At 44.8% G+C, this 22,857-nt stretch overlaps 1 protein-coding gene across 1 annotated transcript in view; it reads right to left on the bottom strand.

The window, feature by feature from the left end:
• ECE2 (endothelin converting enzyme 2) overlaps positions 1 to 22,857 on the bottom strand; it is a 47,946-nt gene that overhangs the window by 11,782 nt on the left and 13,307 nt on the right. The window contains exons 3-8 of the mRNA XM_069089328.1: positions 18,577 to 18,663; positions 16,381 to 16,516; positions 11,097 to 11,318; positions 7,185 to 7,309; positions 6,868 to 7,014; positions 6,649 to 6,714 (exon numbers count right to left, since the gene is read on the bottom strand). Of these exons, the coding sequence (XP_068945429.1) occupies positions 6,649 to 6,714; positions 6,868 to 7,014; positions 7,185 to 7,309; positions 11,097 to 11,318; positions 16,381 to 16,516; positions 18,577 to 18,663 (783 nt within the window). The remainder of the gene's footprint in view (positions 1 to 6,648; positions 6,715 to 6,867; positions 7,015 to 7,184; positions 7,310 to 11,096; positions 11,319 to 16,380; positions 16,517 to 18,576; positions 18,664 to 22,857) is intronic.

Here is a 22,857-nt window from a genome sequence, read left to right as displayed (position 1 = left end):
CTGCCAAAGGATATAGATAGACAGACACACAGACAGACAGACAGATAGATAGAGGATGGATAGAAAAGATAGACAGATAAGTAGATAGATGGATGGATAGATAGATAGATAGATAGATAGATACATAGATAGATAGATAGATAGATAGATAGATAGATAGATAGATAGATAGATAGATAGATAGATAGATGGATAGACAGACAGACAGATAGATATGTGATGCTCACATCACAGACAGCTATGTATCCTCTAAGTAGTAAATGACCCTGGCTTTTTGCTTTAGCTCCTAACACCAGTTGAACATTCCGTCCCATTTTTTCCAAAAATGACCCTATGGGTAAGGTGTCCATCTGGACTCTGATGTCCCCATAGAGCCTAGCATCACAAAGATTCTCACATGCACCTCGTGTTAGCTAAAATGAGCAAATAAAAACACACTCCACACTCAGCAATCAAAGATCCCAAAGGGTCGATACAGGAAGAGTCAGCAAACACCTTGATTCCCACTGACCACCATCCTCACACCCCTGAAAAGGAGGGAGTCTCTCAAACACATGTCAGAAATGAGACTTTTCCTTGACAGAAAAGGGAAAGACGGGAAACCATCCTTTGAGCTGCCACTCCACCCCCCATCTTTGTTACAACACCAATGAGAAGCTGTCAATTATCCCAGCCCTCCTGAGGTCTCAGTGAACTCTACAGAACATCCTTCAACACATCTTGGGTTGGACACCTAGAATCTGTGGGTCTTTCTTTGTTTTTTCCCCTAGTGAGGACTCTGAGAGGCCATGTAATTATTCATTTGGAGAGGCCTTGGCCACCAAATGTAGGAGCTCACCCAGCTGAAGCTGGGAAAACCTCCTTTTCTAGCAGTGTGACCATGAGTAGAACATGTCACTTGCCTGGGCCTCAGTTTCCTCATTTGTAAGCTAGTCAAACTAACTCATCAACTTTAGAGCTGGAAGGAGCCTCCTCATTTTACAGATGAAGGAAGTGAGGCCCACAAAGGCTAAATGGCTCCCAGGTCTTCCTGACTCCAGGTCTGTGTAGATGATCCCCAAGGTCCCTTTCAGATCTAAATCTTGTGTTTTTAGCAAACCTCTCTTTCATTGCACATTGACTTTCCACATCAGCCCTCTTCCTCAAGTTCTCCCTCTTAGCTCTATCCCCTCTTTGTTCATACAAGAGAAGCTGGAGGCGATCCATTAAGAGCTCTCTTCTTTCATTTCTCTCTGAAAACATCTCTATTAGTCTGTTCCTTAACTGTACCCTTCCCCGTGAACTCCTCTCCCAACTCACATCCCTCCACAAGCACTTATCTCTCTTCTTTGCCAAGACCAACTTGTGTATCCCCTCCCCTCCTGAACCTTGCTTCACTGGGCCTCCATGATCATGCAGTTTACTCCTCTACTCCATGAAATTCAATATCTCCCTATGGTCTCTGGGACCAAGTATAAACTCTAAAGTCCTTCCCAGTTTGGCCCCATTCCACCTTTCCAACCTCATCATACATCCCTCCTGCCTCTACTCTATGGTCCAGTCAAACCAGCCTTCCTCACACAGGGCCTTCCACTCCCCATCTTGGTGCCAGCTGTCCTTCATGCCTAGAACATGCCTCCATCCCACTTTTGCACTTTAGACTCCCTCTTTTCCTTCAAAACTAGCTTAAGAACAAGCCTTCCTGGATAGCCCTGCCATCTTTCCCACAGCTTCCTCCTCTAAATGTACTCACTTCACATATGGATATATACTGAAGGTAAAACTAACAATAAAACAATAATGCTGTTGTTGTTCAGTTCTTGAACCTATTTGGGGTTTTCTTGGTAGAGATGGTTTGCCATTTCCTTCTCCAGCTCATTTTACAGATAAGAAAATTGAGGGAAACAGAGTTAAATGATTTGCCCAGGGTCACACAGTTAGGAAGTGTCTGAGGCCAAGTTCAAACTCTGGAAGAGGAGTGTTCCTGTGACTTCGCCACCTAGCTGCCCCTGAGCCTGGTATTAGGGCTTAACAAATGCATCTTGATTGCAAGATTAATTGATTGGATATTCATTATTCAATCTAACAAACTTTCTTTAGCACTTCCTTGTTCCAAGACTGTGGTAGGCTGGAGAAACAAAGACCCAAACTCAATCAGGGCCTGCCCTCTAGGATGCAGAATTATACTAGGAGAAACTTGTCTAGCTTGGTTAGATTCTAAAGAACTTTTCCAGAAACTCTGCTATCTCATCAAGCTATAAATCTGACCTCTCCCTTTCCTTTCATCCCCATTAAGTGGATTGCCCTTCAACAAACTCCAACCCACCCTAATCCCTTATTATTCCCTTATTACTTTGCCAGTCAAAAACCCTTCTGTGTACGGGCACCAAGTTTAGAAAACTTGGAGAAGAGTCACAACGATTGCAGAAAGCAACCAAGACACCCAGAAGTTCAGTGCAGAAAAACGCTAAGAAAGCAACCAGAAATAAAAGCCATTCCCTCAAGTGTTTGGGCAACAAGGAAGGAATACAGGAGGCCAGAACACAAAGAAGCCAACTGGAGCTCATACTGTCAGCGAGACTTGGTCAGATGACTGCAGTATTGGATGCTGCTATTTTATTCAATAGGATTAGGATAGGCAATCGAAGCATTATCTATTAAGACGGAATCACCCGGTGAAATTCAGGAATTAGGAGAAAACACTTGGGTGATGATCAATGGAAGGAGAATCAGAAGAAATTGTGTTATTAGAGTATATTAGGGACCTACTGGACAGGAGGAGGAAATGGATAAAGAATTGATCACAAACTTAGCATATATAGGCTTGACTATAATAATCCTAATAGCTAGCATTTATGTAGTGTCTACTATATGCCAAACACTGTGTTTTTCGAACATTATCTCATTTGACCAACACAACAACCCTGCAAGGTAGGTGCTATTATGATCCCCATTTTACAGTTAAGGAAACTGGCAAACAAGGGTTGAGTGACCTTTTCCAAGGTCATACAATTAATATATGTCTGAAGCTGGATTTGAATTCAAATCTTCACTGACTTCCAGCCCAAGACTGTATCCACTGAGCCACCTAGTGATGGGGGCTTTAGTTATCCAGATAATGGAATTTCCAGCTTGAAGCAGAGTAGTTAATTTCTTGACTTTAAAGAAGAATGAAGTGAAGGGACCAATGTGGGAGAGTAAATTCTATTTTATATCTGATTCTCAACAACAGAGAAAACTATTTACTGGCCAGTTTGCTGGAGTGAAAATGGGAGAACTTTGCGTGGGGGAGAGTGAATGCTAACCCCTGATGAGTTTGTAGTATAGAAGATCAAACCAGATATGCACCCAAGATTGGGGGAGAACAGGTTTCAAAGGGTTCAGGGGAAAGATAGGATCTCATGGACTAAAATTCTCCAGGGTAAGTTAACCTAGGAAGTCTAGAAATTCTCAAGAATGAAATTCTAGAAACATATATGAAAATCATTCTGATGAAGAAGAAAAGGGTAATTGCCTAAAGATGTGGATACATAGGGAACTCTTGAGGCAACTTGGATTTTTGAAAATAAAATTTCATTGACATCTTTTGCTTTTAAATCACGTACATTTTCCAAGGTATTGTTTCCTCTTCTCCTCCCAGAGAACCATCCTCCACGAGAAAAAAAGCCAACATATTAAAAAAAAAAAGTCCAACATTGTATGCAGTGTTCCACATACATCATCCTCCACCTTTTTAAAAGATCTGTATGGAAGGTAGAAGCAAGAACAGGAAAATGGGAATGAACACAAAAGCATGACTCAGTTCTGTAAAGACATTAGCTTGAGTCCTAATGCTCAGAACAAAAGAAAGCTGGAAAGGAAAGCTAAAGACAACAAAAGTGTATTTATTTATTTTAAAACAATATTTGAGGAAAGAAGAGGGATCAGGAAGAGATAGGACTGCCACCTAGACCACAGCCTGGGATAACGGCAATTGACAATAGATAGAGGCAAGGGAGGTTTTGCCTTTGTTTTCTCCACTAAGGAGAAATATACATATATGCATTTATATATATATATATAACATATAAGTAATATATACAATATATATAAATACACATACATACAATTAAGGAAATTAAAGAACAAAAATGAATATTAGGGAATCGATGCCCAATATAAACTAGAAGAGAATAAGAGACTACCTCCCTGGCATTAACGAATTCTTGCCCAGATGAAATATATTCTGAAAGAACTTAAGAAATGATTATTGAGTCACTCTCAGTGACACTTGAAGAAAAATAAGATTGGTCATTTATTATAGACAAAAACGCCAGGGCAAATATCGAGTTGCTTTGTTTCTTTCCCTTTAAAAATGCCTATCATAGCACTCACTGTGCACATCTTGGAGTGTAATTTCCATGAGGATGTAAATGGGTCTTTCACTTCATTGATTACTATAGTCAAGTAATAAGGACAGTTCCATGTACCTGTTGAATGTAGCACTAGAGGAAAGATCTGAAAGATTCAGGGAAGTAATGATGGACTAGAGAAGTATAAATGTTGTTTTGGTTTTCAAGAAAGGAAAAAGAATGATCTTCAAACTCTAGGTCAGCAAGTCAGACTTTTATTTCTGGCAAAATTCTAGCACATCTCATTAACAGGATGGCTGGTAAACACCTAGAAAGGGAAGCAGTGATTGGAAGGTACCAGCGTGGCTTCATCAAAATAGGTCGTGACAGACTAATCCCATTTCCTTTTTTTTTTTTTCTAAAAGCAATCGGGGTTAAGCAATTTGCTCAAGGTTACACGGCCAGTTATTTTGTGTGGGTGCCAAGTATCTGAGGTTGGAACTGATCCTGGGTCTCCCAACTCTGGGGCCAGCGCTCTTACTGAACCCGGCCGCCCCCCATTTCCTTTTTTTTTTTTTATCTTTTTGACAGGGATCTTAAACTGCTAAAGATATAGTTTAAGTAGTTTTTAGCAAAAGCATTTCTAATTATTCTTGTGAAAGAGAGATAGAGAGATGATCATACAATTAGATGGAGTAGATGAATTAGACCTGGTTGAAATAAAAGCCATTAATCACCCAACATTAGGTGGAGGAAGTCTCCAGTGAGTGCCCCAAGGACCTGTGGGAAGCCCTGCACTGCTTAATGTTTTACCAGTGACTTAGAGAGGATCTATGAGTGACACAGAGTTGGGGGAGGGGGAGGGAAGAATTCTTCCTGAAAAAGATGTGCGTATTTTAGTGAACTCCAAGCACCATATAAGACAGTAGCCAGAAAAGCATGTGATCATAGGCTGCACTGGGAGGTATCACCTCCAAGAACAAAGAGGTGACAGCGCTTGAGTGCTGGTTAGACCGCTTCTGGGGTACTCTATTGAGTTCTGGGTGTCAGGGTTTAGCTGGAGTATTTGCCAGAGAAAGCGGTAAGTTCAGGTTATTTAAGGATTGATCAAAAGAACTTGGCTAATTAGACTGGGGAAAAGAATATTTGGGCTGGGGGTGGGGACAAGGATGATAGAGAGGGCAGACATAAGAGCTGTCTTAGAGTGTTTGAAGGGAGGTCTCATAGCAAATAGATTGCACTTGGTCTCCAGTCCTAGAAAGCAGTGGGTGGAAGCTTCAGAGGCAGATTCAGGCTTGATGTCATAAAAAGCTTCCCATTAATTGGAGCCATCCCGAAGTAGAATAAGCTGATGCTAGTGAACTCATCAGAATTAGGATTAGGCTCATCAGGGGTCTTTAGACAAAGGCTGCATGACCATTTCTCAGATATGCAGCTGTAATTTTTTTCAGGCATAATTTAAACAATGGCAGCTAGGTGGCGCCATAGCACAAAGAGCACTGGGCTTGGAATTGGGAAGATTCATCATCATAAGTTCAAATTTGGCCTCAGACACTCACTGACTTTGTGACCCTTTGCAAGTCACTTCACCCTGTTGCCTCAGTTTCCTTATCTACAAAAATAAGCTGGAGAAGGAAATGACAAACTGCTCTGGCATCTTTGCCAAGAAAACCCCAAATGGGTCGCCAAGAGTCAGACGTGACTGGGATGACTGAACAGCAACGATTTGGACAAGATTAGGGATGAAGTCCCTTCCACCAGAGGGTCGCCGAAAAGAATGGCACTTCCTTGACAGCAAAGACAGTTTTGACTTGATAGCTCCAGCACCTGGAACACAGTGGATATTTAATAGATGCTTGTTGACGGACTCTAGATCACGGTGATTCTGTGGTTGTCAGCCCTGCTCCTTTGGAATTCCTACAGTTCTAGACTATTAAACAGCATTATTCATCTTCTCCTTGATATTAGTCTTTTCCTCCCTTCTCCCAACTAGGCTATATAATTAATATATAAGATACTGGACCTCAAATTAGCAAAAGCTGGGTTCAAATCCTGCCTCAGATACTTACCAGGTGTGTGACTTTGGGCAAGTCACACCCCCCCTTTCAAAGTCTGCAAAATGGGCTCATTGGCCTTCATGGTCCCTTCAAACTCTAAATATATAATATTATGCATCCTGGCACCACTCAGAGTACCCAGGCCAGTCTCCCAAACAAAGCAGGGGCTCAGAAAATGTTGGTTGACCAAATGAATGACAAGAACCTAAGGTGAGATTGCCCAAGCCCCCCTTGAACAGAAGAAACAAGAGGACAGGGAAGGCTGTGGGAAGGCTCCTTACTTTCTCGTTGGCTGTCCTGTTCAGATAGTAATCCCTGGAAGGCAGAAAGAGACCAGACTGATCCACCTGGAGGAGAAGGGAAAAGGGTCATCTTGGATGCCAGGGCAGTGGGGAGGAGAAAACTGCATGAGCTTTACTGTTATTGTTCCAGGGATCCAAGAGCACGTTTTGTACAAGGAGGGCCCCTCCCAACCCAACCATACCTGCCCAGACTCTCACCTGAATAACATTGCTGTTGGAGCTTTTGGCATCAGCGCTGACATAGACTGTGAAGAAGGGGCTGGCCCGATAGGTCCCAGACACCATCTTTAAAACTTCCATGAAGTTGTCCTGAGCCCAGGGTCCTGTGATGCTCCAGCCACCAATCTAAAAAAGAGGAAACCCAAGAGGGTCTCTGGCTCCTGAATTCTCTTTTTCCTCTGGCCCTGGATAGGAGGAAGGCCCTGCCAGGAAGGTCCTTTGGACTCTCTCTTTCTCCTCCATTTCTCCCATGAGCAAGCCCCGTGTTCTCATTCCTGATCTGGGTCTAGTCCCACCTTGTCAATGAGGTCTCGTAGGGGCTGGGCCCCCAGCTCTTCAATGCGTTGCTCCCGGAGGCAGGAGAGATAGTAACGTTGGGTCTTGCGCTCTGCCTCACTGGTGGAGTTGAAGGTCTCATTCTCTGTGTGTGGGAGAGGGCACGAAGTCACCATCCCTAACTTCAAATCCTGCCTCAGACACTGACTATCCATGTGACCCTGGGCCAGTTACTTACCCTCCCAGGCTTCTTGGGTTCCTTCTAACTCTAGATCTGGGATCCCACAATCCCTTGTTTGCAAATATGTCAGGGGGAGGAGGAGCATATTGCCAATAACCAGGGATGTGGGAGAGGGGGCTGTTGCTGCTGCTACTCTTGGCCTCACCAGGCCATCACCCACATGGAGCTCTGGAGTGAAGGCAAGCCCTGGCCTTTTACCCTCCATTCAGGGAAGCCCAGTAGAGTACCTGGATCCTACAAGATCTCTAGATACTCACCTCTCCATGACTGCACATTCTTTCATCCATTCAGCATTTAATAAGTCCCTTACTTGTGCAAGGTTATCGGGGAAGCCAGCACAGTATAGAGAGAGGGGTTGGTGGCAGAAAGCCCTGGGTTTGAATGCTGCCTGATACTAGCTGGATGAGCCATGATGGACCTTCCTCTATGTGTTTCAAATGACTCGAGCTCAAAAAACCAAGTATCTACTATACACCATGCACTGTGCTACCACTGGACTCCCAAGGACAAAAGTCAGTCTCTGCCCTCAAGGAGCTTAAGGTCAGTCTATCAGGAAGACAACATATATGGGTCACATGCTCCATATGCTTGATCTATTAGTATGATGGATACAGGAGGGGTGTGTGTGTGTGTGTGTGTGAGAGAGAGAGACAGAGAGAGAGACAGAGAGAGAGAGAGGAAAGAAGAGAGAATGAGAGAGAGAAAGACAGAGAGATGAGAGAGAGCAAGAGAGAGAGAGAATGAGAGAGAAAAAGAGAGAGAGAAAGAGACAGACAAGAAAGAAAATGAGAGAAAGAGGGAGAGAAGAGAGAAAGAGAGACAGAGAGAGGAGAAGAGAGAATGAGAGAGAGAAAAAGAGAGGAGAGAGAAAGAGAGAGAGAGATGAGAGAGAGAAAGAGAGAGAGAGAGAGCGCATGAGTTTGAGCAGGCAATTGGGGTTAAGTGACTTGCCCACAGATGCACAGTTAGTAAGTGTCTGAGGTTCAATTTGAACTCAGGTCCTCCTGCCTCCAGGGTCAGCAATCTATGGATATCAAAGATTAAGTAAAGTAGTCCTCCAGGGAAAAATTAAGAGAGATGTCTTCATCATGCCCTCAACACACAACTAAGCTCAGAGCTTCTTATTGGTGTAACCCTAGGCAAGTCATTTAATGTCTCTGGACCTCAGTTTCCCCATTTGTAAAGGAAGGGGTTGGACTAGCTGCCATCTACGGTCATATCTAGCCCTATAGAAAGAACAAGTGCAAATACCCTTACAACTGGGGGCATTGGGAAAGGCCTCATGGAGAAGGTGGCCCTTGAGCCAAGTTCTAAAGGAAGTAGCAGACTCTAAGAAGAACATAGGGTCAGAGACCCAGAGCTAGAAACTGAAAGGGACCTCAGAGGCCATAGAATTCAACCCCCTCATTTTACAGAAAAGAGAGAGATAGAGAGAGGACGCAGAGGCACAGGAAGACCAAGGTGATCTGCCTCAGGTCATACCGGTTGGAAGTGGCAGAACTGGGATTTGAACCTGGGACCTCTCAGTCTTTCCACTGTCCCACAGTTTCACAGTATGTATCTATTAAGTGATGAGTGGGTTGTAATCTGCACATAAGGCACCTTGCTGGGCTCTGGGGATACAAGGCTAGAAGGGGCAAAACAATCCTTAAGCTCAAGGAGCTCAATTGTATTAACCATATTTAAAAAGGTAAATACATAAAATAAATACAAATGAAACAGAGAAATACAACAAATATTTAGCCAGACAAATACAATATTATTTGAGGAGGAAGGAAGCCCAAGTAACCAGGAGATTGGTTAACCTTTCCATAGCAGGTGGCATCTGAGGGGATCTTTAAGGATTCTGAGAGGAAGAGGTGAGGAGGGAGTGGATTCCAGTCAAAGGTATGGAGGTGGAACAGGAAATGTCAAGCTCTGAGAACAGTAAGTGGGCCAGTTGTACTGGATGGTAGAGTATGTGAAGGGAAGCAGTGAACAACAGAGTTCAAAAAATAGGCTAGAGAAAGCTTAAGAAAGCACTTTACAGGCAAAGAAAAGAACTTTTGTGTTTTGTCTTAAAGGCACTAGGGAACTACTGAAGGTTCTTTACCTGGTGAGTAACTTGGCAAAGGCACAGGGTTTGTGGAATAACAAGAAAGCTAGTTTGGCTAAAACATAAAATAAATGGAGGAGGGTACTGTGATCGAAGCCTCAAAAAGTGGTAGGAACCCTTTCTGGCTTCCAAAAGGGTAATCAGTACAGACCTCTCCACCACTGGCATCTCACCAATTTCATCCCCTTCCTAAAATCTTAGCGGCAATGTGCTTTAGTGGCAAGAGGCTTGGATCTACAGTCTGGGAAAAAATCATAGCCAACACTTACATAACATTAAGTGCTAATCACTTCACAACCATCACCTCATTTAACCCTGGGAGGTGGGTGATATTATTATTCCCGTTTTTACAGATGAGGAAATTGAGGCTGGGGTTAATTGACTTGCCCAGGGCAACACAGCTAGTACAAGTCTGAGGCTGAATTTGAACTCAGGTCTTCCTGGCTCCAGGTCTAATGCTCTGTGCACTATGGTGCCACCAGCTGCCTTCATTCAAACTTGGCTTTAATACCTCTGAGCTTTATGATCTTGGGCAATTACTTTGCCTTTCTGAGGCTTAGGTTTTGGAAAATGGAAATAAGAGGCAATATGGCATAGTGGAGAGAGAACCAGGCCTCAGAATTATGAAGATCTGAGTTCAAGTCCCACCTCTGGTATGTACTCACTGTGTGACCCTCTCAGTGACCTTAGGTAGCTGGCTCTCTAAGACTATTTTGAGCTGCAGAACAAGTTGGTTCCAGATCTTCACTAGAGATGTCAGTCAAACATGAGGTCCATTAGATGCATTTAACCCACAACACTTCCAATCACTGCTCAAAGCAGAATAAAGGTAATTGGGAAATAATTAATGAAATAAAGCAAAACATAGATAATGTTCATATGTTGTTTTTTAAGTCAGAAGGCACCTCCAGGGATCCAGTTTGACACCAATGGGTTACACCAAAGAAATCATTGTGAAATTAAAAAAAAAGGAAATAGAGATGATAACCCTTGACCTCTCCACTGCAGAGGGTACTAGTGAAGAAAGGGTTTTGTGATCCTTAGAGCACTCTAGAGATGGAATAATTTGTTATTCTTATAGAATGCTAATTCACATCAGTACCTTGGACAGTGCCCACTCCATCCTCAAGTTGACAAAGAGAAACAGGCCCAGAGAGGGAAGGGACTTATCCCCTCAGTAAGTCAAGGGCAGAGAGGGCTCTTGAGCTATCTCTTACTTCCCGAGCCAAGGCTTTCCCCATTGCTCTGTCTAGCCACTCTGGACAGCACAGATCACAGATGTAGGGCTGGAAGGGGAACCTTAGAGACTGTCTAGTCCAAGCCTCTTATTTTAGAGAGGAGGACACTGAGGCCGGGTAAGATAAAGTGTCTTATCCACAGCAGGTAGCAACTGTGAGTGAGATCTGATCATACATATATCAAAGTCTGTGTTGGCCGCTGTGCTATTAGGCCTTCTATGGTGGGTTTTCCCTGGTTGAGTGGCTCTCCCTGCCTCTATCATCACTAGGGTCCCCACCTGCCTTTCCTTCCTGAGGAGACCTTGGCCTCTGGTATGGACCTCCTCCAGGAGCTCTCTAGAGTACCCAGATGGCTTACCAAGCAGATGTTTCAACACAGCTTGATTCTGGTCCCAGAGACTGTTGAAGGTGTTCCATCTGGAGCGCCCATCAGGCAGTGGATTTCGTCGCATCCAGCCACCACAGGAGAATTGGTAAAAGTCTTCACAGGGGCTCACCTCACGGTCCAGGGATTCCAGGATCTTGCCAGCCACTCGAATGCAGGCTTCTGTTAGGCATGTGTTATTTAACGAGGCTGTGGCTGAGAAAAAGGTAAAGGAGAAAGATCCTCCTTCAACAAAGAATCAAAGAAATCTTCTTTGATACCCAAAAAAGAGATCAAGTCAAGTCACAGAAGTCAAGAAACATTTATTAAGCCCTACTTTGTGCCAGGATCTTTTCAAGGTCCTGGGATTTCAAAGACTTAAGTTAGCAATGCCTGCCCTTGTGGTCTTTCTGTGACATATGTACCATTCCACAATATACACATGGAAAATCAAACAGCACACATACAGTCATTTCTGGGGGAAGGCGCTAATCACTGTGCAGGGTAGGAGGATAGTCAGACTAGAATTCTTGCAGGAGGTGGCCCTTAAGCTGAGTTTTGAAGGAACCTGGGGTTGTCCATCAAGCAAGCATTTATATGCTAGATGTTGATGCTGAGGAGAGAAAAAGTGACCCCCAGGGGTCATCTTCAGCTCTTACCTTTCCCTATATCTAAGGTCCCATAGCTAATCAGTCCCTACCTCCTGTAGTCTATGCTCACACCACAGTTAGGCATGTAAGGCCCTCAGCACCTCTCACCTTGACTATGGCAACAGCCACTTCATTGATGTCCCTGCTTCCGGTCTCTCTGCCCTGCCTACCCCACTATCTATCCTGCACACAGTGGTCAAATTGATACTCCTTTACAAAAATATAACTTTTATTTTATTTTCAGTTCTGACCCATCAAGAAGGCAAGAAATGCAATACCCATTACACATATGAAATCATGAAAAACATTTCTTCTGCACTAGCAATGTTCAAAAAGGAAAAGAAAGAGGAAAAAATTCTTTAACCTGCCTCTGAGTCCCTCAGTTCTCTATCTGGACATAGACAGCATGTTTCATCATGAGTCCTCTAGAATTGTGGTCCATTATTGTATCGATCAGAGTAGCTAAGTCTTTCATGGTTGATCATCATTACAATATCACTGTTGCTATGCAAATTGTTATCTTAGGGGCAGCTAGGTGGCACAGTGAAAAGAGAACCAGCCCTAGAGTCAGGAGGACCTGAGTTCAAGTCCAACCTCAGACACTTGACACTAGCTGTGTGACCTTGGGCAAGTCACTTAACCCCAATTGCCTAGCCTTGCATTCGCTCCTCCAAAAAAAAGCAAAAACAAAACAAATAAATTGTTATCTTGGTTCTACTCACTTCATTTTGTATCAGTTCATATAGGTCTTCCCAAGTTTTTTTCTGAAACTAACTCCTTCATCATTTCTTACAGCACAATAGTATTCCATCACATTAAATACTGTAACTTGTTGGGGGGTTTTTTGGAGGCAATTGGGGTTAAGTGACTTGCCCAGGGTCACACAGCTATAAGCATCTGAGTTTGGATTTGAACTCAGGTCCACCTGACTCCAGCTCTATCCACTATGCTGCCTAGCTGCCCCAAATACCATAACTTGTTCAGCCATTCCTCAATTGATGGGCATCCCCTCAGTTTTCAATTCTTTGCCACCACAAAAAAAGAGCTGCTATAAATATTTTTTGTACATATGGGTCCATTCTTTTTTCTTTGATCTCTTTGGGATAGAGGCTTCATAGCAGTATTGCTGAGTCAAAGAGTATTCACAATTTTATGGCATTTGGGGCATTGTTCCAAATTGCTCTTCACAATGGTTGGATTAGATTACAGTTTCACCACAGTGCATTAGTGAACCTATTTTCCCACATACCCTCCAGCATTTGTCATTTTCCTTTTCTGTCTTCTTAGCCAATATGATATGTGTGAGGTAGTATCTCAAGATTCTTTGCATCTCCCTAATTATCAGTCATTTAGAACATTTTTTTATATGACTTTGGATGAGTTTGATTTCTTCCTCTGAAAACTGCCTGTTAGGGCTACTAGGTGGTGCAGTGAATAGAGCACCAGCCCTGGAGTCAGGAGGACCTGAGTCCAAATCTGGCCTCAAACACGTAACACTTACTAGCTGTGTGACCTTGGGCAAGTCACTTAACCCCAACTGCCCTGCATTCCCCCCTCCAAAAACCAAAAAAAAAAAAAAAAAAACCGCTTGTTATTATCCTTTTTCCATCTATCAATTGGGAGGTGGCTTCTATTCTTATAAATTTGATTCAGTTCCCTTTATATTTGAGAAATGAGACCTGTGTCAGAAAAAACCTGCTGCAAAGATTCCCCCTCACACCCCACCCTGTTTCTTGCTTTCCTTCTAATTTTGGCTGTATTGGTTTTGTTTGTGCTAAAACTTCTAAATTTTATGTAATCAAAATTATTACCTCTCATGAGCCCCCCGCCCCCAGTTAGTTATCAATTCTTCTCCCTATTCATAATCTGATAGGTAATTTCTTCCATGCTTTGCTAATTTGCTTATGACATCATCCTTTATGTCTAAACCATGTACCTTCTTTGAGCTTATCTTGGCAAAAGGTGTGAGATGGTCTGTGCCTCATTTCTGCCAGGCTATTTCCCAGTTTTCCCAGTAATTTTCTCAAATAGTATTTGCCCCATTATCTAGTATCTTTGGGCTTATCAAACACTAGGTTATTGTGCTCATTTACTTCTGTATACTATGTACCTTCTCTAATCTATTGATCACCCACTCTTATTTCTTAGTCAGTACCAGATTGTTTTGATGATTACCACTTTGTAGTGTAATTTGAGATCTGGTACTGCTAGTCTCTCTTCCTTCACATTTTTTTTTCATTGATTCCTTTGATATGATTTAACTTTTGCTCCTCCCGATGAATTTTATTACTAATTTTTCTAGTTCTATAAAGTAATTCTTTGGTAGTTTGATTAATATGACACTGGATAAGTAAATAAATTTAGGTAACATTGTTATTTTTGTTACATTGACTCAGCCTACCCATAAACAATTTCTATTTCTCCAATGATTTAGATCTGTATTTATTTGTTTGAATTTTTTTTTGTAATTGTGTTCATATAGTTCCTGTGTATGTCTTGGTAGGTAAATTCCCTAGTATTCTATGTTGTCTATAGTTATTTTAAATAGAATTTCTCTTTCCATCTCTTCCTTCTGGGTTCTGTTGCTAATATATAGAAATGATGATGATTTGTGTGGGTTTATTTCATTTTCTGCAACTTTGCTGACTGTTCATTGTCTCAACTAGTGTTTTAATTGATTCTCTAAGGTTCTCTAAGTAAACCATCCTATCATCTGCAAAAAGCGATAGGTCTGTTTCCTCATTGCCTACATCTACTCCTTCGGTTTATTTTTCTTACCTTATCGATACAGCTAGCATTTCTAGTGCAATACTGAATAACAATGGTGATAATGGATATTCTAGCTTCACCTCTGATCTTATCGGGAAGGCTTCCAGTTTATCCCCATTACAGATAATGTTGTACTTACTACTTATCATTTTAAGAAAGGCTACATTTAATACTATGCTTGCAAAATGATATTTCTAAAACTCAGATCTAAGTATGTTCCTCTAATGCTTTAGAATCTTTATTGGTTCTCCGGTACCAGAGGACAACATACAAAGTCCTCTGGCTTCTAATGCCCTCATCATCTGGTTTTAGCCTATTTGTCCACAATTATCACACCTTAACTTCTCTCACTTACTTTAAGTACCAGACAAACTGGACTATTCGAAGTTCCTACTTCATAATATTCCATCTCCTACCTCTAAGCCTTTGTCCAGGCAAAGGAATTTTTGTCTGGAATTCTCTCCTCCTCACCTTTGCCTCTTGGAACCCCAAGCTTGCTTCAAGGCTAAACTCAAGTACTACCTCTTTCAAGAGGCCTTTCCTGAATCCCCAATTTATTAGTCCCACTTTTGAAAATCATTGTATATTTATTTTGTATGTATTCTATAATCACTTGCCTATGAATTGTCTATATATTCCCCAAATAGAATATAAGCTTCTTGAGGGCAAGGACTGTTTCACTTTCATATTTGCATCTTTAGCATCTAAAATCGTTCCTTGCACACCTAATAGTGGATGCCTAATAAATGCGTGTTGATTGATTGGCTGATATATTTTACATGCTGTAATCATAGACTCCAATCCCTTTTTTTTAGCTGAGGAAAATTGAAACACTTCCCCCCAGAAAAATGGGAGGCATGGAGGAAGTCTGAGATGTAAAGAAGCCATAAAGACAGAAAACCTGGGAGGAAAGTCTGCCAATAGACACAGACATTCATTAAGGACCTACTATGTGGCAGGCACATTCTAAGCACTGGGGATGCAAAGAAAGGTAAAAAAAAGTCCCTGTTCTTTATTTCTTTTTGGAGGGCAGCTGGGGTTAAGTGTGAGTGTTGAGTGTCTGAGGCCAGAACCGAACTCAGACCCTCCTGACTCTGGGGCCAGTGCTTCATTCCCTGCGCCACCTAGCCAGCCCTCATTGAAGAGCTCACAGTCTAATGGATAAGAAGCCAAGCCCACCTCCACCAGAACCCTAGGGACTCCACCATTAATTCGCTCCTCAGCTGCTTCTCTAAATTGAAAAGATCTTAGGAATGAGGGTCAGAGAATTCAGAGCTAAAAGAGGACTTTGGAATTTTCTAGGCCAACTTCTGGCATTTTACAGATGGGGAAACTGATGCTCAGAGAATTGGGTGCCTTGTTCAAGGTCGGAAAAGTAGTTAAGTGGCTTTCTATTGTACCATATTGTATCCAGAGACTTGTCCAAGATCACAGAATAACAAAATCTCAGAGTTGGAAGAGACCTCAGTAACAACCAAGCATGAGAAAAGTGGCCTTTCCTATGACACCCCCCAAAAGTGGTCCTCCAGCCTATGCTTTCAGAGCTCCAGGAGGGAGAGCCACCATCTCCAGTGGCAGCCCATTACATACAGGAACATTTCTAATTATCCATTCATTCAACAAGCATTTATTGAGCACCCACTGAGGATCAGGTCCTGTCCTGAGTGCTAGGAATCACTGCAAAGAGGAAGAATGAAACAGTCGCTGCTGCTCTCAGGAAGCTTATATTCTCCTCAGGAAGATTTCCTTGGTACCAACCCTCAAGATCATGAAACGAGTAAGTACTGCACTGGGATTCCATGCAGGCCATCTTCTATGCTGGCTCCCAGAGGAGGGGGAGGAGACTGGAGTGCACCTACCTTGGCTGTACTGGACCCCCAGGGCAATGGAACAACCCAGGAGCAAGATGCCCAGCAGCAGAGAGATGCCCATCAAAGTCAGTTCTAGCTGTGTTCGGGAGCTCAGGAGATGTCCTGACCTTTTTCGGAAGCCCACCTAGGGGGACAAGGTGAAGAAAGGGAAGGGCTATAAACTAGAATAATAATAGTAACAACAGCTAGTATTTATATAGCACCTACTATGTGCCAGGCACTATGCTAAGGACTTTACAGATAGGATATCGTTTGATCCTCACAACAGTCCTGGGAGGCAGGCACTATTACTGTCCCCATTTTACAGATGAGGAAGCTGAAACAGACAGAGGCTGAGTGACTTGCCCAGGGTCACACTGCTAGTAAGTGGCCAATCAGGACTTGAACTCAGGTCTTCTTGACTCCAGGTCCATTGCACAACCCAAATGAGTGACAACTCTCAGAGTTGGGGTGCTCCAAGGGGAATGGAGAACATGAGATCCTAAGATCACTGGACAAGAGCTAGAAGGCACTTCAGAGGTCATTTTTTCACTTCACATATCTAAGGCTGGAATGGACTTTGGAGTCATCTAGTCCCACCCCCTCATCTTACAGAGGAGGAAATGGAGGCTCAGGGAAGCTAAGTAGTGACTTGTTCAACGTCATAAACATTGTGAGCATCAGACGAGGGATGTGAACCTGGAATCCTCTGATGTTGTAGTGATCGCCCTTTCCTCTGAATAATGTTGATGGAAACCTAGAAAGGAAAGGAGGACGGAGGGACAGATACAGCTAGTAATTGGAATACTAACCACTCTCATCTGTATAGTGCCTGGAGCTTTGCCAGGCACTCTGTATAACTGATCTCACTTGATCCTTACAGTAGCTGTGACTCCAGGAGTGTAAGGTACTTCCAGTATGGAAACTCCCTTTGCTGATGAAGCCCTGTCACACATCTATAACTTAGAGACTGAATGGGTCAGGGGGCAGGATTAGAACTGAGGTCTTCCGATGCCGACATGCCACACTGCCTCATGTGGGGTGCATTATTATAACTCTTATAATACTTTGTACTTCTCTGTTTGCAAAACACTTGTCATCCTGTGTTGTGTGACTACAAGCATGATAATGAGAGTCAGCCAGACATGTTGGGGACAGGGCCAGCCTTGGGGTCAGGAAGACCTGAGTGCAACTCTGATTCAGACCAGGCGTGTGACCCTGGGCGGCTCTATCATAATAGGATTACATATTATAAGAGGTATCCCCATTCTACAGAGAAGTAAACTGAGGCATGCAGAACTTCAGCGATTTTCCCAAGGTCATACAGCTCATGTCAGAGGTGAGCTTCTGTACTCTCTCCACCATACCCAGCTTCCCCTTTTAAAGTGAAATGGAAGCTGAATCGGCAACTATTCATTTCCTGGGGGAAATTCCATATCTGGGATTTCATCCTCCACCAACACAGATTTGTAGCTTATCTGTCTTGGTAGCACAAATGCCTGGCACACGGTAGGCACTTGGCCATTGTTGATTGATTGGAGTCTTTGAGCTTGCCTTGAGCACTGGGATGGCAAGGCACCTGCTCATATTAGCACAGCTGGCACGGGTCAGAGTCCAGACTCGAGCCCAGGTCTTTCTAAATCCCAGGTTGGCCCTCTCCCCACCCTCCCAGGCTGCCCCATATTGGTCATTAATATAGTCAGATGAGAAGGTGTGGAAAAGGTTTTGTGAACAGGTCAGTAGAGGAATACCAACCCAATATTATTCATCAGTGGGGTTAACACTGATCAGGGAGCTACAAATGACTCTGCCAGCCCATTTCTGGTCTTGACCTGCTGGCTTCTCACCATGAGTCTCATGTTCAGGGAGAGTGGACATGAAGTGTGTGTTGGGGAAGGGGGGAAAGTCAGAAGGGTTAGGAGATTCAGAACTGAAGGGACTTTGGAGGTCCTCAAGGCCAACACCCCTCATATTACAGATATGAAAACTGAGACCCAAAGAGGTGACAGAATAAAAGCTCTGGAGCTAGATCATCTGGTCCAGCCCCAGGAGTGAAATGACCTGCCCAAGGTCACACAGCTAGTAAATGTGTGAGTCCCACTGCATCTTCTTGCTTTGCATAGCTAAAAGGTGAGCTGGGGCAAGGCAGCAGACTGCAGGGAGTGCCCTCTTCCCCACCACCATCCCCCAATAGATCATGCAGACCTCCATAGTGTCTGGAGAGGCAATGCCATCTGGTGAAAGCTCGGGGGCCTCATCATCTTGAAGGGTATCCCGCTTATACTCCAACATCTGCAGGGATGTAGGCAGAGAAACAGGTGTCAGAGTGAGGGAGTCTACTGGCCTTTTCTAGGGCCCCAGCTCCTTCTCTCCTATCCTCTTTGGGCGGATCCCTAGAATGCCCCAGTCTCTAGCACTTTCTGTTCAACCAAAGTCACTCACCAAACATTTATCATCTATGGGGAAGGGGGCGGGGGAAGAGATCTGGAAAAGGCTCTGCCCTCAGAGAGCTTCCAGCGTGGTAGTGGGATGAGGAGGATAGGCCTGGCCCTCATGTAACTTGCACCCGGCTATCCTGTGCACACAAGGAATGATGGGACAAGTGAGGGAGAGTGTCTGCCTTTTCTCCTCCCCCAGCTCTCCAACTCCTTCTTCTCAGACTCCCTGTTCCACAGCCCAAGGAAAAGAGACCCCTCCGTTTCTCCTCCCCCCCCCCTTCCATTTCAAGTGCAACAATACCTCAGCACAACTCTCTATGGATTTGGGCCAGGTCATAGACTGGGGGTGAAGAGGTTCAGAGGTGGGAAAGGCAGGTCCCCTTCCTCCACCTCTCCCACCGGCCCCCCATTGCACAGCAGTTTGTCGGGTTTTGCTAGGGTTGCAGCCAGCTCCCCTCCCCCTGAAGCTCCCAATGCTGCCTACTGGCTGACCTGGAGCAGGGCACAGCCGACAGATGAGGTAAGGGTATGGAGGTGGGCTAAAACTGTGTATTCACTGAAATTCCAGGCAGGAGGTGATGAGGGCAGCTCCCTACCCCCACCCCGGAGGGGGTTTTTTGCTTCTCCCCTCGAGGAGCTCACTCCCTCAATAGTCTCTTCTGTACGCACCGGGGCTGGGACGGGCTGGGGTTGAGTAAGGGAGGAGGCGGAAAGGCAGAGAGTTGGGATGGGGAGCGCACCTCCTGCCCCCACCCGCCCAGAGATGGCTGTCTACGTTCTGCTCTGCTTCTCTTGTCCCCAGCCTCATCCCATACGACCCCAGACCCAGGGGCTCAGCCTCCCACATCCCGCCCTCCTGCCGCCTTGTTTCTTGCTCCCAGCCCCGCACTCACGCCTCCGCCCAGCTCCTGCAGGGCCAAGCTCATGATGGGCTGAGGATGGGCACCTCCCCAGGCTAGGCTAGGCTAGGTTTGGCGGCCCCCCTTGCTGGAACTGCCCGGCCTGGGCCCCCAGCGCCTCCTCCTCCTCCTCCCGCCATGGCCAAGGCCAACTCCAGGGGTAGTGGCGAAGGCGGCAGTGGCGGCTACGGCGGCAGCAGCAGCAGTAGCAGCAGCAGCCGGCGCCACAGCCGTCCCAGGTTCTGCCCCCTCCCTGAACGCCGGACCTGGGGGGAGGGGAGGGGACGTGGGAGGCGGAGCCCAGGCGGAGAGGGAGCACCCCGGCAGGGGCGGATAGGGGGTTTGGGGGGAAAGAGGAGGGCCCTGGTCACAGACCGCTAGGCTGGGGCTTCGCTAGTCCCACTCCACTGCCCATCAATCCAGCAGAGCCCACCCCTGTCTGTGCCATCTGAACTCCAAGCCTCTTCTTACCCCCTCCATCTCCCAAGAAGCCACCCCATCCTTCTTCCCTCCCTTGAACCTCCGGACCCTTCTTCCCTCACTCACCCTGGAGAATCCTCCCAGGAGTTCAAGGATCGCTGGCCACCACCCGCCTCCCCCCTACTCCACCTCCGCGTTCTATTGCCTGTTTACAGACGTCGGTCAGACTGGCAGATCCTCCCACAACAGACCTCACAATACCACCACCACAACAACAAACCAACAAACAAAACCGCCCGGGCCTTCAGGCCAGTCCCGGAAGCGCCCACTTACCAAGCTGCCCATCGTCTCTAGGACTGGGTGGCCCATTCTCGAACCACCAACCCAGTTTACACACAAGAGGCTTACACTCGGCACGCTCGCCGTGGACAGTCTCACATGCCAGTTTCACCCATCGCTATCTGCAGAAACAGCCCAACAGCTTTTCCTTTCTGAGCCCCTGGAGAATGGCCACCTGCCTTGGAAAAGGGTCTTGTAGGCGGTGAGTAAACACAGACACATTGTCCCATCTTTTCATTTCAATGAGCTCGAACTTCTTCAGGACATATTCTTCAGGATATGTTAGGCACTACTTTTTTTAAAAGAAAGAGCCATTAACATTTGGGGGGGGGGGAATAAAACATTTTGTTTTTGACTCCGGGAGGGCCTTTTTTTCCCCCCTAAAGCATTAAATTTAAGCCCAGTATACTGATATCCATGTGAGTTCTATGGAGAGCTGGGACTTTCTTTGTTCTTTTTTTTTTTTTTTGTCCCCTCAGAAGCCATAAAGACTTAATAAACATTATTCTTTCTTTCATTCATTCATTCAATATGTTGAACACCTGAGAATACTTGAAGCAGATACAACAATAAACAAACAGGTCTTGCTCTTCCAAAAGAATCTGTTGCCCCCAAATTGGAGTTGGAAGGGACCCAGGAAGTCATCTTATCCAAGGATGCCTGCCCTTGCATCCCCTCTCCCCCATCACTGGCATGTAGTTATCCAGTCCCTCCCTAGCAACCTTCACTAAGGGAGAAACCATGAGTTCTCCAAGAGGTCCCTTTCATATTGGGCTCACTCTAATTATTAGGAATGTTCCCTCCCCATCAAATCTAAATTTGCCCCCCTTTGACATCTCTGCTTTTGCCTAGTCCTAGGGGACAAGGGGAATAAGGGCAGCCTTGCAAATACTTCAAGACAGTTATCATGGCCCCTCTCTGTCCACTTCTCTTCTACAGGTTAAACATTTCTATTTCAATCAACTGATCCTTTCATTCAAGGCATAATCTCCAGCTCCCTCCTCTCCCTCCTCCCCCCCCCCCACTTTGGGACTCACTCCAGTCTGTCAATATCCTTCCTAAAATGTCATGCCCAGATGTGATTTGACTTGGCCCAAGGGCAGGGGGACTCTTATTCTCCCTCACTCTGGATATCATGCTTCCCTGAATACTTCTGTAGAAGATCTAGAGCTGAGTTCAAAATCTGTTTCAATAGGTAGTAGCTATGTAGCACTAGGTCAATTATATAATGGATAAGACAGTGGGCTTGAAGGCAGGAGACTTGGGTTCAAATCCCTCCCTCAGGCCCTCACCAAATTCGGAGCAAATCACTTTACCTCTGCCTCTCCTGTAAAATGAATGGGGTCGGATTGACTGAGTTCTAAGTTTCCTTCCAGCTCAATGATCCTATTACCCTAAGTCACACAATCTCTCTCAAGCTCAGTTTTCCCATCTTTAAAATGGAGATAACAATTTCCCTTCCAGGGTTGTTATGAGATTCAAATGAGATAATATCTGCAAAGGGTATTTTTGGCTTTGCAAACCTTACAGCCTTCCATAATATTTGCCGTGATTCCTGTTCCTGACACATACCAACTCTGTGCCCTTGGACAGTTCACTTAATTTAGCTGTGCCCCAGACAACTAACTACAGAAGCAAAGAGCCTTTTTTCCAGAAAGATACGCCATGAGGCCCCTTCTTCCCCTTCTCCAGACATTTAAGCCACAAGGTCTTCACTGAAACGCCCCTGCTTTAGTGAAATCACAGATTCACATACTGCAGCTGGAGACTGTGCATGGACAGCTCTCTCCTGCCATTCCTTAAATAAGCTGATTTTGTTTTATTTTAATGCACTAATTCCATCTTTTTTTTTTTTAACAAGGCACAAGATTTGGTAAGGGAAATCCAGAAGTTTGAATAACAACCCAATTTATGTCCCCTTTCCCAGCCATTTTACTGTTCCCATCTTTTCACAAATTGTTCCTGGCACAGGACACTCAGATGACGAAGGAAGGGCAATGGTGCACTCGGTCTTTGTGGGAGGGAATGTTTTGTTTTTACTTCTCCTGGCCATTATTGACCATCTGGATGATTTCCAAACACTTGAACAGAAATATAGACTTAGAAATCTGTAAGGAGTCCCCACAGTTTCTCTCAGGTTTCCCCCATAAGTCCGGATCTGCCTCTCCCCCCCCCCTCCCCCAACAAATCATAGGCACATGATTTTCTGTGCTACTCAAAAGATCTCTGGGAAAGACATGCCTTTAAAAGATGAAGAGCCCCTGTTCCTGAGGGAGGCAGAGTAGCACAATGAAGAGAAATGATGGCTTTGGAATCAGAAGACCTGGGTTTGAATACTGATTCTATCATTTACTACCTAAGCAACCCTGGACAAATCACCAAACCTCTCT

This window comes from Petaurus breviceps, unplaced genomic scaffold, assembly GCF_028583685.1.
Source record: "Petaurus breviceps papuanus isolate PSGF00001 unplaced genomic scaffold, PetGlider_PUasm1.0 186, whole genome shotgun sequence".
In the NCBI taxonomy this organism is placed as follows: Eukaryota; Metazoa; Chordata; class Mammalia; order Diprotodontia; family Petauridae; genus Petaurus; species Petaurus breviceps.
The sequence above is the reverse complement of the archived record's forward strand: the minus strand, read 5'-3'. Positions and strand labels throughout refer to the sequence as shown.